The 14821-nt window shown below is 33.5% G+C and overlaps 2 protein-coding genes and 1 long non-coding RNA gene across 4 annotated transcripts in view; 2 read left to right on the top strand and 1 right to left on the bottom strand.

The window, feature by feature from the left end:
- Nucleotides 1-14821, top strand: part of LOC127731747 (protein hinderin-like) — a 38048-nt gene that overhangs the window by 9185 nt on the left and 14042 nt on the right. For both annotated transcript variants that reach the window (XM_052240583.1, XM_052240584.1), the window contains exons 5-7: nucleotides 648-763; nucleotides 10414-10517; nucleotides 12085-12537. In XM_052240583.1, the coding sequence (XP_052096543.1) occupies nucleotides 648-763; nucleotides 10414-10517; nucleotides 12085-12537 (673 nt within the window). The remainder of the gene's footprint in view (nucleotides 1-647; nucleotides 764-10413; nucleotides 10518-12084; nucleotides 12538-14821) is intronic.
- On the top strand, nucleotides 1229-3594 carry LOC127731756 (uncharacterized). The gene is made up of 2 exons (XM_052240602.1): nucleotides 1229-2012; nucleotides 2668-3594. The coding sequence occupies exons 1-2, from the start codon at nucleotides 1928-1930 to the stop codon at nucleotides 3180-3182; spliced, it is 600 nt and encodes a 199-aa protein (XP_052096562.1). The 5' UTR covers nucleotides 1229-1927; the 3' UTR covers nucleotides 3183-3594.
- The window catches only part of LOC127731770 (uncharacterized), a 243318-nt gene continuing 234050 nt past the window's right edge, over nucleotides 5554-14821 (bottom strand). The window contains exon 3 of the long non-coding RNA XR_007995747.1: nucleotides 5554-5847. This is a non-coding gene — a long non-coding RNA (uncharacterized LOC127731770). The remainder of the gene's footprint in view (nucleotides 5848-14821) is intronic.

Below are 14821 nucleotides of genomic sequence, written 5' to 3'. Positions count from 1 at the left end.
ATATGTTATATAAAATAAGAAGATGTTATATGATTGCCAATGAGACAACTCTTCACAAGAGACCAAATGGTATAAAGTTACCAACTATAGGTCATCGTACAGCCTTCATCAATGAGCAAAACCAATAACTTATGATCTATTGACTTTCATTTTTACATTTTACAAGTTTTTTGGTGTGCAGTTAAATAAGCATTTGCATTTCTCATTTACATGGATGCTATTTAGCCCTGCACATTCAGTCATGGTTCATTGACTTTAAATGTTCTGCATAGTTTATATGTTTTAATATTGCCGATTTAATTTCAACATTTGCATTATACTATCAAAATTACAAAAAGGTGAGACATATCTCTGTGTCAACAGTTTATTTCTTTTATCAACACAAACAATTGCCTGAATTTCCAGATTTTGTTCCAGACTTTCCCATTCATAAGTAGAATTGTTCCTCTTTATTTCTTTAGCTAAACAAAACATAGAAATATCCATTTTGTGAAGGAAAAAAAACCACATACATAACATATCAATATATGGTAGAAACTCGTCCTGGGTCATCAATCGGTATTTCTAAAATTTGCATGATTCGTATGCAGAGTATTTCTTAAAATGGTCAGGAATGGCAATGAACTTGTGTATTTTGTTATATTTAGGGTTGGAGATGAAAAAGAGAAATATCTGGGACAATTAAAGGAGGAGCGAGAAAACTTTGAAGTACAGGTTTTAAACTTGGTTCAACAACAGGAACAGGCATTGAAGGAAAGAGAAGGTACTTATATAAGAAACAACAAACATACGATTTTCCTACTACGGAAAATTGACCCCATCCCTTCCCTTATACATGTTATATATATATATGTATATATATATCAGAATTTCAAATATTCAAGCCTTAAAAACTGTGTTATCTTTTTATAATGCTTCAAAACATATCCAGAATGAAAGAATTATGTTTGAATATTTTTGATAGTAATTGTACTTAGCCATGGTATTATTGGTGTTTTGACCCCCCATCAACGAAAATTGACCCCCCTTCACACCCCTATAGCCTATTGCTCACTGTTAGGAAATTACCTTACAGGCTTTTGGGATTTTGATATGCAATTTTGACCCTATTTGCTTAAATATAGAATGGCACTAGTTGAATATACATATTAAGGCATTAACAGGAATGGGTGTCCAATTTTCCATTCAAAAGGGGGGAGGGTAATTTTCCAATGGATGAGAGGGTTTTTAAAGGCAGTGCTTTAATGCCTTTCTAGTTGCCGTGTTAATCTTTCTTTCCGCGATATCCAACTTATCTACGTGGGGGGTCATTAGGCTCCAAGTAGATCCGGAAAATGTTGATTCTCTCCTCTTCTTATTGTGATATAAAATGTTTTTTGTTTCATTTCATTTACATTGGGAAATAGAGAAACGATCATTGTGTTTTGTTAGTTTTAAAAACTTTTGATATATTTGTATTTTACATTATAAGCAGTCAACCGATTGACAAACTAGAATTATTTGAATTCCGTGTGGAAAGAGGTCGGGTTAATTTCGAGTGTTATCTGCAATCTAGATGTTTATAAATCATTTCAGTCGTTGATATAATAATTAATGGTCGACTGAACATGAATTATATTATACAATTTAAAGCGCATTTCTGTTTATGCACGCGAACCCGTCTAACGTAATTGTTATTTCGCGGTTATATAAAGTAGCAAATTATCGTTCCTGAATAGGTGGCGCCGTGGTAGCCGATCCTGTTCTTCAACTTCCGGTTTCTGCACTGTGCAACTATTACAGTTGCATTTTTAATTAACGATGCCAAGTACATGTTGTTGTGTACCTGGATGTCATTTAATAGGAGGACATGCATTTCCAAATGACTTAAAAAGAAGGAAAAGTTGGATCAACGCCATGGCCCATACGCAGATTGGACGAGAACACGATGAAATCGTGGAGTCCATCTCAATCAGCTGTTGTTTGCAATGCACATTTTACTGAAAAAGACTACGTGCAGGAAACTATTCATGGTAAAACTCTATTTTCTTTTTAAAATATATAGTTATATATGAAATCGCCATGCGAATAAACCAAAGTTTGTTTACAACCGCAATTATCGTTTTAGAATAAAAGGGGGTGGTTAATTCAAGACGTCATAATTTTTTGGATTACGATTCAATGTGATCTGTTTGAGATTTTTTGGTGCTTGCTACAATTATAATGATTTCTTACAAGAGGTAAATCATACTGAGAATTATTTTAGCAGTAATTATGCTAATGTAGTAATGACAGGAATGCATAAGCTATGCCTCATAGACTTTCTTGAAAAATATCAATGACAATGTTAACAGGAACAAAACAATGACATGCTCTCATCTATTTTATAGTTATTTAGGTACAAACAATGTATGTTTGTTGCATATGTCTCTCATTGTTTGTCCTCATTAGAGCTTATGTTTGTATGTTTGTCAATATGCCGAATCAAAATAAAGTTTTACTTACTTACTTACTTACTTTGGATTTACATAACATACATTTTGATGTACATTGATTCAGGCTAACATAGTTTTATCCAGATTGTAATGAATAAATCTAGTTAATATTTTGCCAGGTAGTACAAAGTATGCATTGCTAATGGAAGTTCATTTAATTATCAAAAAACTAATGTTTTATAACCTTTTTCAGAGCGCAAACCCACCATACAGAGACTTAAGTCTACTGCCATTCCCAGCCTATTTTCCTGGATTAAGCAAGAGACTGAATCGTCCGCAAAAAGAAAAATCAGGGCAGTTTCCTGTGAAAACAAAAGAACTAAACTTGATGAATATTGTAGTAGAAATCTAGAGGAAAGTTTTGATTGTAAAGTTGGTTTTCCTGAAGAAGTCATTCATACTGCAGACAGGATTTATGACTGTCCACCACCAACTGCCGAGCTAATGTTGAGCTTCACAGATGGAATTACGCAAACACCATCAATGCCTATATTTTCAGCAGAGAATTTTGAAATGAAGACACGTGACACAGCCATGCATTTTTATACCGGTTTAGAGTTGTATACTAAATTTTTATTTGTTTTCACCACACTTGGTCCAGCAGCACATTGTTTGAGATACACATATTTTCAAATTGATAGGGTGTCATTTGAAAATCAGTTTTTTTATGACTTTGATGAAATTGAGGCATTATACAACCAACTTTGAACTGTCTAGATTCTAGATTGAAACTAGTGTTAAGAATATTGTGTAAACATGGATTGTTTTTATGTCTAAACAGTGGCGTGAGGCTAACACTTGGCCATTAAGTGGTTTAGTCAGGTATTTTTCGCCATCCAACTTCAAATTAAAGTTTCCTACAACTTGGATTATTATTGACAGCACAGAATATCCCGTGATAAAACCTAAAGCTCCTAGAGCTCAGGCAACCTTTTCATCATATTAAAACAGAAACACTGAAAATACTTGTATGTTCGACACCTGGTGGTTTAGTCAACTATGTCTCTAATGCATATGTTGGTTGTACCAGTGACTGTGAAATAGTTGAAAGATGTAGAATAGTTCAATTATGTGATCCAGGTGACAGTGTGATGGCAGACAAAGGTTTAAATGTGCAAGATTTGTTTGCTCAAAAAGAAACAGAATTAGTTCCAAAACTCTTCTACGGGATAGAAAAGTCTCCAATTAACACGTGCACATAGAGCTAATTATTGGACTTGGCAAAACATACAAAATTCTAATAAATCCTATGAATGGAACTGAAACAAAACTTTCATCTGAAATAACATTTAGTTGTTTTATGTTGTGTAATTTTAGAACTTGTATTGTGCCAAAGGATACATAAATAAAAGTGACACAATGAAGTTTGTTCTGATATATATATATAAATATTATTTACAATTACATACACATGTAAATTGTAATGCATATAAAAATAAGGAGATGTGGTATGATATTCAGTGAGTTTATCGAACCAAAGTGCATAAGAAATGGGTTAAGCAGTTACAGGTGTTACTGTCACCGTACAATCTCCAACAATTAGAAAAACTTGTACTGTGTAAAAAATTTCAGAGATCTTACAAGTTTGACTTTGGTGAATTGTTTATATCTGTTGATGTAAATATAAAAAAGAAGATGTGGTATGATTGCCAATGAGACAACTCTCCACAAGAGACCAAATGACACAGAAATTAACAGCGGCCTTCAACAATGAGCAAAGCACATACCGCACAGTGAGCTATAAAAGGCCCCGAAATGACAATGTAAAACAATTCAAACATGAAAACTAACGGCCTAATTTATGTACAAAAAATGAACGAATAAAAAATATGCAACACATCAACAAACGACAACCACTGAATTACAGGCTCCTGACTTGGGACAGGCACATACGTGTACATACAGAATGTGGCGGGGTTAAACATGTTAGCGGGATCCCAACCCACCCCCTAACCTGGGACAGTGGTGTAACAGTACAATATAAGAACAAACGATAAAAAATCAGTTGAAAGAGGCTTAACTCATCAGATGGATAAATACAAATACAAGTGGACGTGGCCGGGTAGTTGTACATCCAAACAACAAAAAGACACTAAGTACAGATCTGAGAGTACTCGCATTTACTGACAGCTAGTTCAAAGCCACTAACAACTGATAAAAAAATCTTGCATCTAAGACTAAATTATCAATCCGTAAGCTCCCTTTAGAATTTGATAAATTTTAGATTTTACATTTCTGAGTTATGGGGTTTTATTCATTAAAAAAGGGGGGGATTTTCCAGTTTTTGGACAACTCAAAAATGCTTTAAGCAGTTCGCATGAAACTTTGGTGAATTATTTATAGCTATTGATGTAATCTCCCTATTGATTTTCCTAAATTTCAAATATGACATTGAGAAGAAATTGAACTTTATTTGTTTATAGTCTGGCAACAGATTTATTAAGTATTGCGCAACAGCACAGTGTATTGCACAACAGCAAGAAATCTTTAATTGAATATAAATTCAATTCATATAACCAATTTCAAGTTCTTTGACTACATTTATTCAGAAACTATAATATGTCAAATATTTAATTACAATCCAAATTCAGACTTGTATCAAGCTTGAATATTGTGTCCATTTTTGCCCCAACTGTTCAGGGTTGGACCTCTGCAGGTGTATCCAGCTGCGCTCAGCGAATCAGTTTATTTCTTAATTAAGAACTCCTTTTTGTCGAGCCTGTGACTTTTAACGCAGAAAGCTCGCCATAGGGATAGTGATCCGGCGGCGGCGTTAGCTAACTTCTTAAAAGCTTTATATTTTAGAAGGTGGAAGGTCTGGATGCTTCATACTTTGTATATGGATGCCTCATGTTACGAAGTTTCCGTCAGTCACATGTCAAATGTCCTTGACCTCATTTTCATGGTTCAGTGACTACTTGAAAAAAAAGTTGAGATTTTTTGTAATGTTAAATTCTCTCTTATTATAAGTAATAGGATAACTATATTTGGTATGTGCGTACCTTGCAAGGTCCTCATGCCTGTCAGACAGTTCACTTGACCTCGACCTCATTTCATGGATCAGTGAACAAGTTTAAGTTTTTATGGTCAAGTCCATATCTCAGATACTATAAGCAATAGGTCTAGTATATTCGGTGTATGGAAGGACTGTCCAACTGGCAGGTGTTATCTGACTTTGACCTCATTTTCATGGTTCAGTGGTTATAGTTAAGTTTTTGTGTTTTGGTCTGTTTTTCTTATACTGTATGCAATAGGTCTACTATATTTGGTGTATGGAATGATTGTAAGGTGTACATGTCTAACTGGCAGGTGTCATCTGACTTGACCTCATTTTCATGGTTCAGTGGTCAAAGTTAAGTTTTTGAGTTTTGGTCTTTTTTTCTAATACTATATGCAATAGTTCAACTATATTTGGTGTATGGAAATATTTTATGATCTATTTGTCAGTCACGCAGGTTTTTTTTTACCTTGACCTCATTTTCAAGGTTCATTGCTCAGTTTTAAGTTTTTGTGTTTTGGTCTGTTTTTCTTAAACTATAAGCAATAGGTCAACTATATTTGTTGTATGGAAGAATTGTTAGCTGTACATGCCTGCCTAGCATGGTTCATCTGACCTTGACATTATTTTCTTGGTTCATTGGTCAATGTTTAGTTTACTTGGTTATGTGACAGTTGTAATAAAGCTTTATATTTAGGACTATCAACATAATATCAATGATTAGTAAAGATGGCGAGACATTTCAGCGTGTGCACTCTTGTTTCATTCATAAATTACTTTATACTTGGAAATATAATTTTGCTTGGAGTTATAGATTCTAAAAAAAGTATTGTCATTGAAAGAGTTGACATGTTGCAATGTACATTTATTCTACATAGTTCTATGGTACCAAATCAAAAGTTTATATAAAAGAAAGAAGTCAAAGGTTTCCCATCATAGTTTAGTTACATACATTTTTTTTGTACCTGAGGTCGTTGAATATAGATCATTTTATATAAATAAGGAGATGTGTTATGATTGCCATTGAAACAACTATCATCCATACATTGTACCTACCAGTAACAAACCACATTTGCGAAGTTGAATAAAATACAGTTGATAACATTTACTTATTACTAAAAAGAAAATGCCAAACTATTTTAAACAGTATTTGACTATAAACATAGATAAAAAAAGGTACAAAGTGGACATAATGCACTAGTTCATAAACAAGTGAGAACAATCGCCTTCATATAGTGCTCAGAATATGACATTCATAAAACTTGTTCAATATCATTAGAGAACTCTAAATCTTAAATACTGAAAGCCACCTCTGATAAGTACAATGTACTATGCAAGATAATGATATAACTGGACTAAAAATACACACAACCTGTAATTAACTGCCTTTACAGCGCTTTCGCGCTTTGATTCTCTGCTGCAATCTTATTGAAGGGCACTTCTATCAATTACATCTAGAGAAACAGTCCTATGGTTTGAAAGACCATCATAATTGATAATCTGTTTATAAATATTATTGTAGGCAACGTTAATGAGCTAAAATATATTTGCAAGTCTTTGGTATTACAGACACATTCAGTTAGCGACTTGAATGTGATGAGTTCTAATGAGGGTTGGAATGCCCATTACCGTCAGGCGTCAAATAGTCATTTTCAGCTATAGTTAGCTTCAAATTTGTTAAAGTATGATTATGATTTGTCAAAATATCGTAATCGTGATTTGTCAGAGGTCTCAAATAATTATCCATTGCCGTTATTTTTGGAAAGAATTTAACATGATTCTTCAAAATCAGTCGATTTGTGTGTCTTCATAAAGAAAAAATGTACATTTTATTATCATATATACACCAAAAATTACCTTTCATGTCATTTGGCAAGATTTTGTACCATTATTCGTCCATTGGTACCTCCATTGCCACCCTCTCTAATGTTTGTGCATTATGAAAATCTTTGAGAGACCTAATTTCTTTTATCCAAAACATTTCTATCGGGCCTGTAAGAATTTCTACTGCAGGCCAATAGAATCTACGAAATGTTTTCCCAAAAATGAGTGTCTGACCTGTGCCTCCAAAAGTTTATCCCCAACTTGGGCTGAAGACTGAACTCAGATGGGTGGTATGCTTAGGGCTATTCCAGAAAAAAACAATATGGGGGGTCGGAAAGCTCTTTTTAGCTCACCGGGGCCATGTGAGCTTATGCCATCACTTGGCGTCCGTCGTCGTCCGTCGTCGTAAACTATTTAAAAAATCTTCTCCTCTGAAACTACTGGGCCAAATACCTTCAAACTTTAACTAAATGTTCCTTAGGGTATCTAGTTTATAAATTGTATCCGAAGTTTTGGTCCATCGACAAACATGGCCGCCATGGCTAAAAATAGATCATAGGGGTCAAATGCAGTTTTTGGCTTATATCTCAAAAACTAAAGCTTTTAGAGCAAATGTGACATGGGGTAAAATTGTTCAATTGGTCAAGATCTATCAGCTCTGAAATTTTCAGACGAATCGAACAACCCATTGTTGGGTTGCTGCCACCGAATTGGTAGTTTTAACAAAATTTTGCAGTTTTTTGTTATTTTGAATATTATTATAGATATATAAACTGTAAGCAGCAATAATGTTCATCAAAGTAAGATCTACAAAAAAGTTAATATGACCATAATTGTCAATTGACCCCTTAAGGAGTTATTGCCCTTTAAAGACAATTTTACACAATTTGTTCAAGTTTGCTAACATTTAAATATCTTCTCTGAAACTACTGGGCCAATTACCTTCAAACTTTAACTAAATGTTCCTTAGGGTATCTTGTTTATAAATTGTATCTGAAGTTTGTATCGATCGACAAACATGGCCGCCATGGCTAAAAATAGAACATAAGGGTCAAATGCAGTTTTTGGCTTATATCTCAAAAACTAAAGCTTTTAGAGCAAATGTGACATGGGGTAAAATTGTTTAATTGGTCAAGATCTATGGGCCCTGAAATTATCAGACGAATCGAACAACCCATTGTTGGGTTGCTGCCACTGAATTGGTAGTTTTAACAAAATTTTGCAGTTTTTTGTTATTATTTTGAATATTATTATAGATATATATAAACTGTAAGCAGCAATAATGTTCAGCAAAGTAAGATCTACAAAAAAAGTTAATATGACCATAATTGTCAATTGACCCCTTAAGGAGTTATTGCCCTTTAAAGACAATTTTACACAATTTGTTCATCAAGTTTGCTAACATTTAAAAATCTTCTCCTCTGAAATACAGGTGAGCGATTCAGGCTCTTGAGAGCCTCTTGTTTTTTAATTGATCATTAATTTAGAATTTTATGTTAACATGTATTTCTGAAAGGCTAATTAAATCATTCTTACTAAGTAACAGTTGACATCAATCAATGCATCATACCCCAAGTACCGTTAATTGAAAGTCTCGGCTTGAGCATTGTACAATACGCTAAGAACGAAGAAATCGATAATGATAGTGCAGGAATTGCAATCAATACACAATACCGGTCCACCCAGAGTCATTTGTTCTATTTTTAAAACATACAAAATCAGTTCAAATTCTTGGAAACCCGGATGACGTAATTGAATTTGATTGGCTAAGTTAGAATAAAGATGAAAGGATTTTCCACTTTGTGTTTTGGAAACGCCAAGAATTTTTTGTTACTAGTCCGTCGGGCATATTTGGTTACAAGTTTTGATTGCCCGAAGTGTAAATGCTTTAGTCCCGGGCGTCAGGCTAGTGGATTTCTTAACCCCTGCCATTGTTGGGTTGCTGCCACCGAATTGGTAGTTTTAACAAAATTTTGCAGTTTTTGTTATTATTTTGAATATTATTATAGATATATATAAACTGTAAGCAGCAATAATGTTCAGCAAAGTAAGATCTACAAAAAAGTTAATATGACCATAATTGTCAATTGGCCCCTTAAGGAGTTATTGCCCTTTAAAGACAATTTTACACAATTTGTTCATCAAGTTTGCTAACATTTAAAAATCTTCTCCTCTGAAACTACTGGGCCAATTACCTTCAAACTTTAACTAAATGTTCCTTAGGGTATCTTGTTTATAAATTTTATCCAAAGTTTGTATCCATCGACAAACATGGCTTCCATGGCTAAATATAGATCATAAGGGTCAAATGCAGTTTTTGGCTTATATCTCAAAAACTAAAGCTTTTAGAGCAAATGTGACATGGGGTAAAATTGTTTAATTGGTCTAGATCTATTGGCCCTAAAATTTTCAGACGAATCGAACAACCCATTGTTGGGTTGCTGCCACCGAATTGGTAGTTTTAACAAAATTTTGCAGTTTTTTGTTATTATTTTGAATATTATCATAGATATATATAAACTGTAAGCAGCAATAATGTTCATCAAAGTAAGATCTACAAAAAAGTTAATATGACCAAAATTGTCAATTGACCCCTTAAGGAGTTATTGCCCTTTAAAGACAATTTTACACAATTTGTTCATCAAGTTTGCTAACATTTAAAAATCTTCTCCTCTGAAATACAGGTGGGCGATTCAGGCTCTTGAGAGCTTCTTTTTGTGTGGCCACCATCCATACAATTGCCATTTACTTTGCATACATAATGGTGATCTATAGTTGTTAATTTCTGTGCCATTTGGGCTCTTGTGGAGAGTGTGTCTCATTGCATTGGCAATCATACCACATCTTATTTTCATAATAACCACACAATTCGAACTTCTTGACCTGCCACCACCCATACAACAATAATTCAAGTACCATCCAACACCCCCCTCCATATATATTTTGTTGGAATCACCCTTTAATAGCAGAACAATGCATGTAACTGGGTGTTGATAACTTGGCAAAAATTTTAATGCATGGAGTAATAAAAAAACCAGAGGAGTAACAAAGAATATGATAAAGTAAGAGAAAAGCATGCTTAACTAAAACTTTAATGTTGCTTACTATATTTTACAGAAATACAAGAAAGATTATTTCAATGTCACGAACTGTTATCTAAATATCAGGACCAGATCTTAGAAAAGGAAGAGAAACTTAACGAATCACTCAGGGAACAAGAGGTTTGTCACATGATTTAATCACATGACTTAATGAATCACTTAGGGAACAAAAGGTTGGTCACATGATTTATTCACATGACTTAATGAATCTCTTAGGAAACAATAGGTTGGTCACATGATTTAATCACATGACTTAATGAATCACTTATAGAACAAGATGTTGGTCACATGATTTAATCACATGACTTAATGAATCACACAGGGAACAGAGGTTGGTCACATGATTTAATCACATGACTTAATGAATCACTTAGAGAACAAGAGGTTGGTCACATGATTTAGTCACATGACATGTTTAAAGAATAGCAGGAAAAGATCAAGGATGTAAACAAACTATGTAGTTCACCATACATTCTTTATCATTGAGCAAATATGTCAAGCATGTCTGTTTGACAGATACAAGGTCTAGAAACTCAAATTTGCCAGCCATGATGCTTGTCTTTCCTCCTTAGATATTTACTAATATTTTCACAGTTTTTATATGGAATTCAAGCTCACATGATTTATTTAACACCATTTGTATTGCAAAACACATTTTTATATCTCATGAACTTGCAAGTAACGTAATATTCAAAGCTTGACAAACTAATACATATTTGTGTTACTGTTCACATTAATGATTTGAAGCTTATTTTTGCCCTGCGCAACGAGTTGCTGGGGACATAGAATACTGGGCGACTGTCCATCCGTCTTGTCTTGTTAGTGCTCTCACACGTACAATTCTTGCCAAATTTTTATGAAACTTATATCATAGATTTATATCAGCAATGTCTTGGGCGAGTTTGAAAATCAGTGCCGATCAATTATTTTTAAAAAGAGTTATGCCCCTTGGAAACATAAATTATATGAAAAATTGCATTGTTAGCGCTCTTATGTGTACAATTCTTGCCAGAATTTTATGAAACCTACATCATAGGTTTATATCAGCAATGTCTTTGACACTTTGGAACTAAGAGCTGGTCAAATAATTTTTAACGAGTTATGCCCCTTGGAATTATTAATTATAAAGGAAATCGTTACATTGCATTTCCTCTGACATTTCTCTATAAAAGTTTTAAAAAACAAAAAAAGTGTTTTTTTTTTAGTTAGTGCCCTTGTACCTTGGATTGATAATTTATGTGCCACACAGGGGACATTGGAACTCTGTTCTTTTATTTGCATTAGTGCAATATGATTTCATTCGGAATGAGATATTTTGTTGCTTTACAATAATTAGAGAATATCATATGGCTTTTTCAATAACACATGTATCAACCTGAGACACCAATATATTATGCCATATCATATACACTTTATTATATACATGTATCTCAAGTACAACTAATTTAGATGTTTTTCACGAGAAATGACCTAATAGGGGTTTGATAAAGCCTTTGTAACCTCGACTGATATCAATAACTATATGTCATGCAGTTTAAGGGTGTGATAAAACACTTGTAATGGTGACTAATATAGATTTCATTATGGCTGACTGATACAGCAAGCACGATTGTCATTGATTGTATTACACATATTATTTACTTGTATCTCCAATTAATTTTATATAAACCATTTTATCTTACTTCAGCTTTCACCAGGTTTGACCCAGCATCCATTCCGACTCATTAAGAATGGTCAAAGTTCTCCATTCAGTCAGAGGTCACTGTCTCCTGCCTCCTACCAAGGGAGGTCACCCAGAACTCAACCGATGGAGCGTAGATACAGTCGGGAGGAAGTGAAAGCAAGGGTAGAAAGGCCGGTCACGTCCATGATAGATAAAGAAATAGCCATGCAGAAATCTTATGAAGTCCCTAGTACCATTATTGGAGAATCAACCAATCATCGGCGAGAACCGTTAAAATCCACACTTCCTAGAAACTTCAGAGAGCCTATCATGTCCAGCACACACAAAAGCATGGAAATTCATCCATACGTCACTGAATCACAAGATTTAATTCCCCTGATACCAGATACAAGTCCAAGGTCATCTAGAAGTCAAACACCAAGAAGTTCAAGGCTGGATGCACAACAGAAAAATAAGGTAAAAAAACTGCTAGGCAGTAATAACATGATAATGTATTTTTAATTTTAGAAAACACACCCTTTTATAAGGCACAGGGACCAACACTGAGGAAAAATAACGCTTTATATTCAGGAGAATATGGGACTTGTTTGATTCTATTTTGCGAATTTCAGTTCTGATCTATCTATTAAGATTTTTTTTGGTTATAAATAGTACTTGAAATCCGGTACTGCCATTTTTACTTTTATTAAGGTGGTACCAAACACCTTGACTAAAACTAATTTGGCTTGTTTAATTTTCATAAAATTTTGACAAAATATTTACTTTGACCCTTTGACAAAAATATAAAAATTTCAAAAAACTTGAGCCACACACTTTATCAGAAAATTTTCATTGGATATATAGCAGTTTGACAAACACCAATTTTGATCATTGAGAAGCTTAATATTTCCTTAACAATAGAAAGTGATTAAAACGTTCAGCTGATTTTTCAGTAGTGATATGTACCACCTTAAACCAACATAAACTTGAAAATAAGAAAAAAGCTGTTTTTTCCCAACCAATTTTTTAATGTTAGAAACATCTATCAAAGCAAAATTTGAAGTAACCATTAAATTTATAAAAAAATGTTCACTGACCTAATATCAAATATTAAAGGTTAAAATAAAGGTTGAAAAGAATTTTGTATTTGGTTAATTTTTGTTATTGTAAAGCTGTCTTGATGTTTACTTCCCATCTTTTTTTATTTCTTAGAAAATTTATTAACATATAGGAAGTAAGGAAATCAGATAAAAATATACAAATTTTAAAAAGATCAGATAAACTATCGAGACAAAATTCACTAAACTCTTACATACATCATTTGGAGCCTCGGTGGCCGTGTGGTCTAAGTAGTTACTACTGTAATCATTAGCCAGTCAACACTGAGGTTGTGAGTTCGAACCCTGCTCGTGTGGGTGCACTCAACTCGAATCTTAATTGACTAGGCTTGTCAGTTTTCCTATCGAAGGTCATTGTTTTTCTCCGGGCACTCCAGCTTCCTCCACCAATAAAAACTGGCCGCCACGAAATAGCCCAAAAGCGGTGCTTAAAAGTGGCGTTAAAAACACAAAAAATCAAAAATCAAAATTACATACTGTGAAAGTACTTTAATTCATGGTTATCAATTTTCGTGATAAGAGCAAAAGTTACATGTTCGTGGGTTTTTAATTTCGTGGATTTTAGTTTTCTAAAAAAAAAAACACAATAGTGCGTAGAATTGAAGCCATTAGAAACGAAGATTACAAATTGTCTAGATTGAAGGAAATTGCAAAGTAAACATTTAAATTGTTGCACCCGTGTAGTGATGACACTAATTAACCTGAGATCGAGTGATCAACAGATTAAAGACCATCAAAGGTGTTAATTAGGCCATAAACATGTCACTTAAAGAAAACAGTTACATAAACAAATGCTACAAATGTACATTGAATTGTAAAATTAATTCTTATCAAAAGCAAGCCCAGCATGAAGGATATAAAATGAACACTTTATCATAGCATATCATCACCAGAAATCTGACTTTCATCGATCAAAAATATTTTTTATGAGCATTAAAAGATCAGAAGTTGTACAGCTGAGGTATTTAAAGATTAAATGGGTATAATCCTGCATGCAGTTGTAGTTCATAGTGCATTTGCCCTGAGACTACTATTATAGTAGTCTCAGATTTGTTGATCATCAATGTATTCTATAGATCATATCGGTAGTCAAACCTACATGGGAATCTTTTCATGTCTTGATCTGGACAACAGTTGTTATATTTCGTTGGACACTTAAATTCGTGGATAAAGTCATCCACGAAAACCACAAAAATTGGTTCCCCACGAATAAAAGTACTTTCACAGTACATCATTTGGAGATATCTTTAGATGAACAATCACCAAAATGCAGTGCTCACAAACTGAAATGTCAAGACTTAATGCACAGGTACATAAATAATCATGTAAATATGATCTTCAATGCATGCAAATACATCTACTGGTATTATTGTAAATCTTAAGCAAGTAGATACAATAAAATTTAAAATTAAAACTTAATTTGCTAATCATCAGCCCAGAAGTCAGCACTTCTGTGTTAACATTAATTATCATTAATATGGTCATAATTATAAATTTACTATATATTTACTAAACTTTTTTTACCACAAGAATAGATTACCTTAGCTGTATTTTTGGGTCCTCAATGCTTCGTACTTTATTTGGCTTTTTAAATTTTTTGATTCGAGTCTCACTGATGAGTCTTTTGTCGACGAAACACATGT

Source organism: Mytilus californianus, unplaced genomic scaffold, assembly GCF_021869535.1.
Source record: "Mytilus californianus isolate M0D057914Y unplaced genomic scaffold, xbMytCali1.0.p SCAF_20, whole genome shotgun sequence".
Lineage (NCBI taxonomy): Eukaryota > Metazoa > Mollusca > Bivalvia > Mytilida > Mytilidae > Mytilus > Mytilus californianus.
The sequence above is the reverse complement of the archived record's forward strand: the minus strand, read 5'-3'. Positions and strand labels throughout refer to the sequence as shown.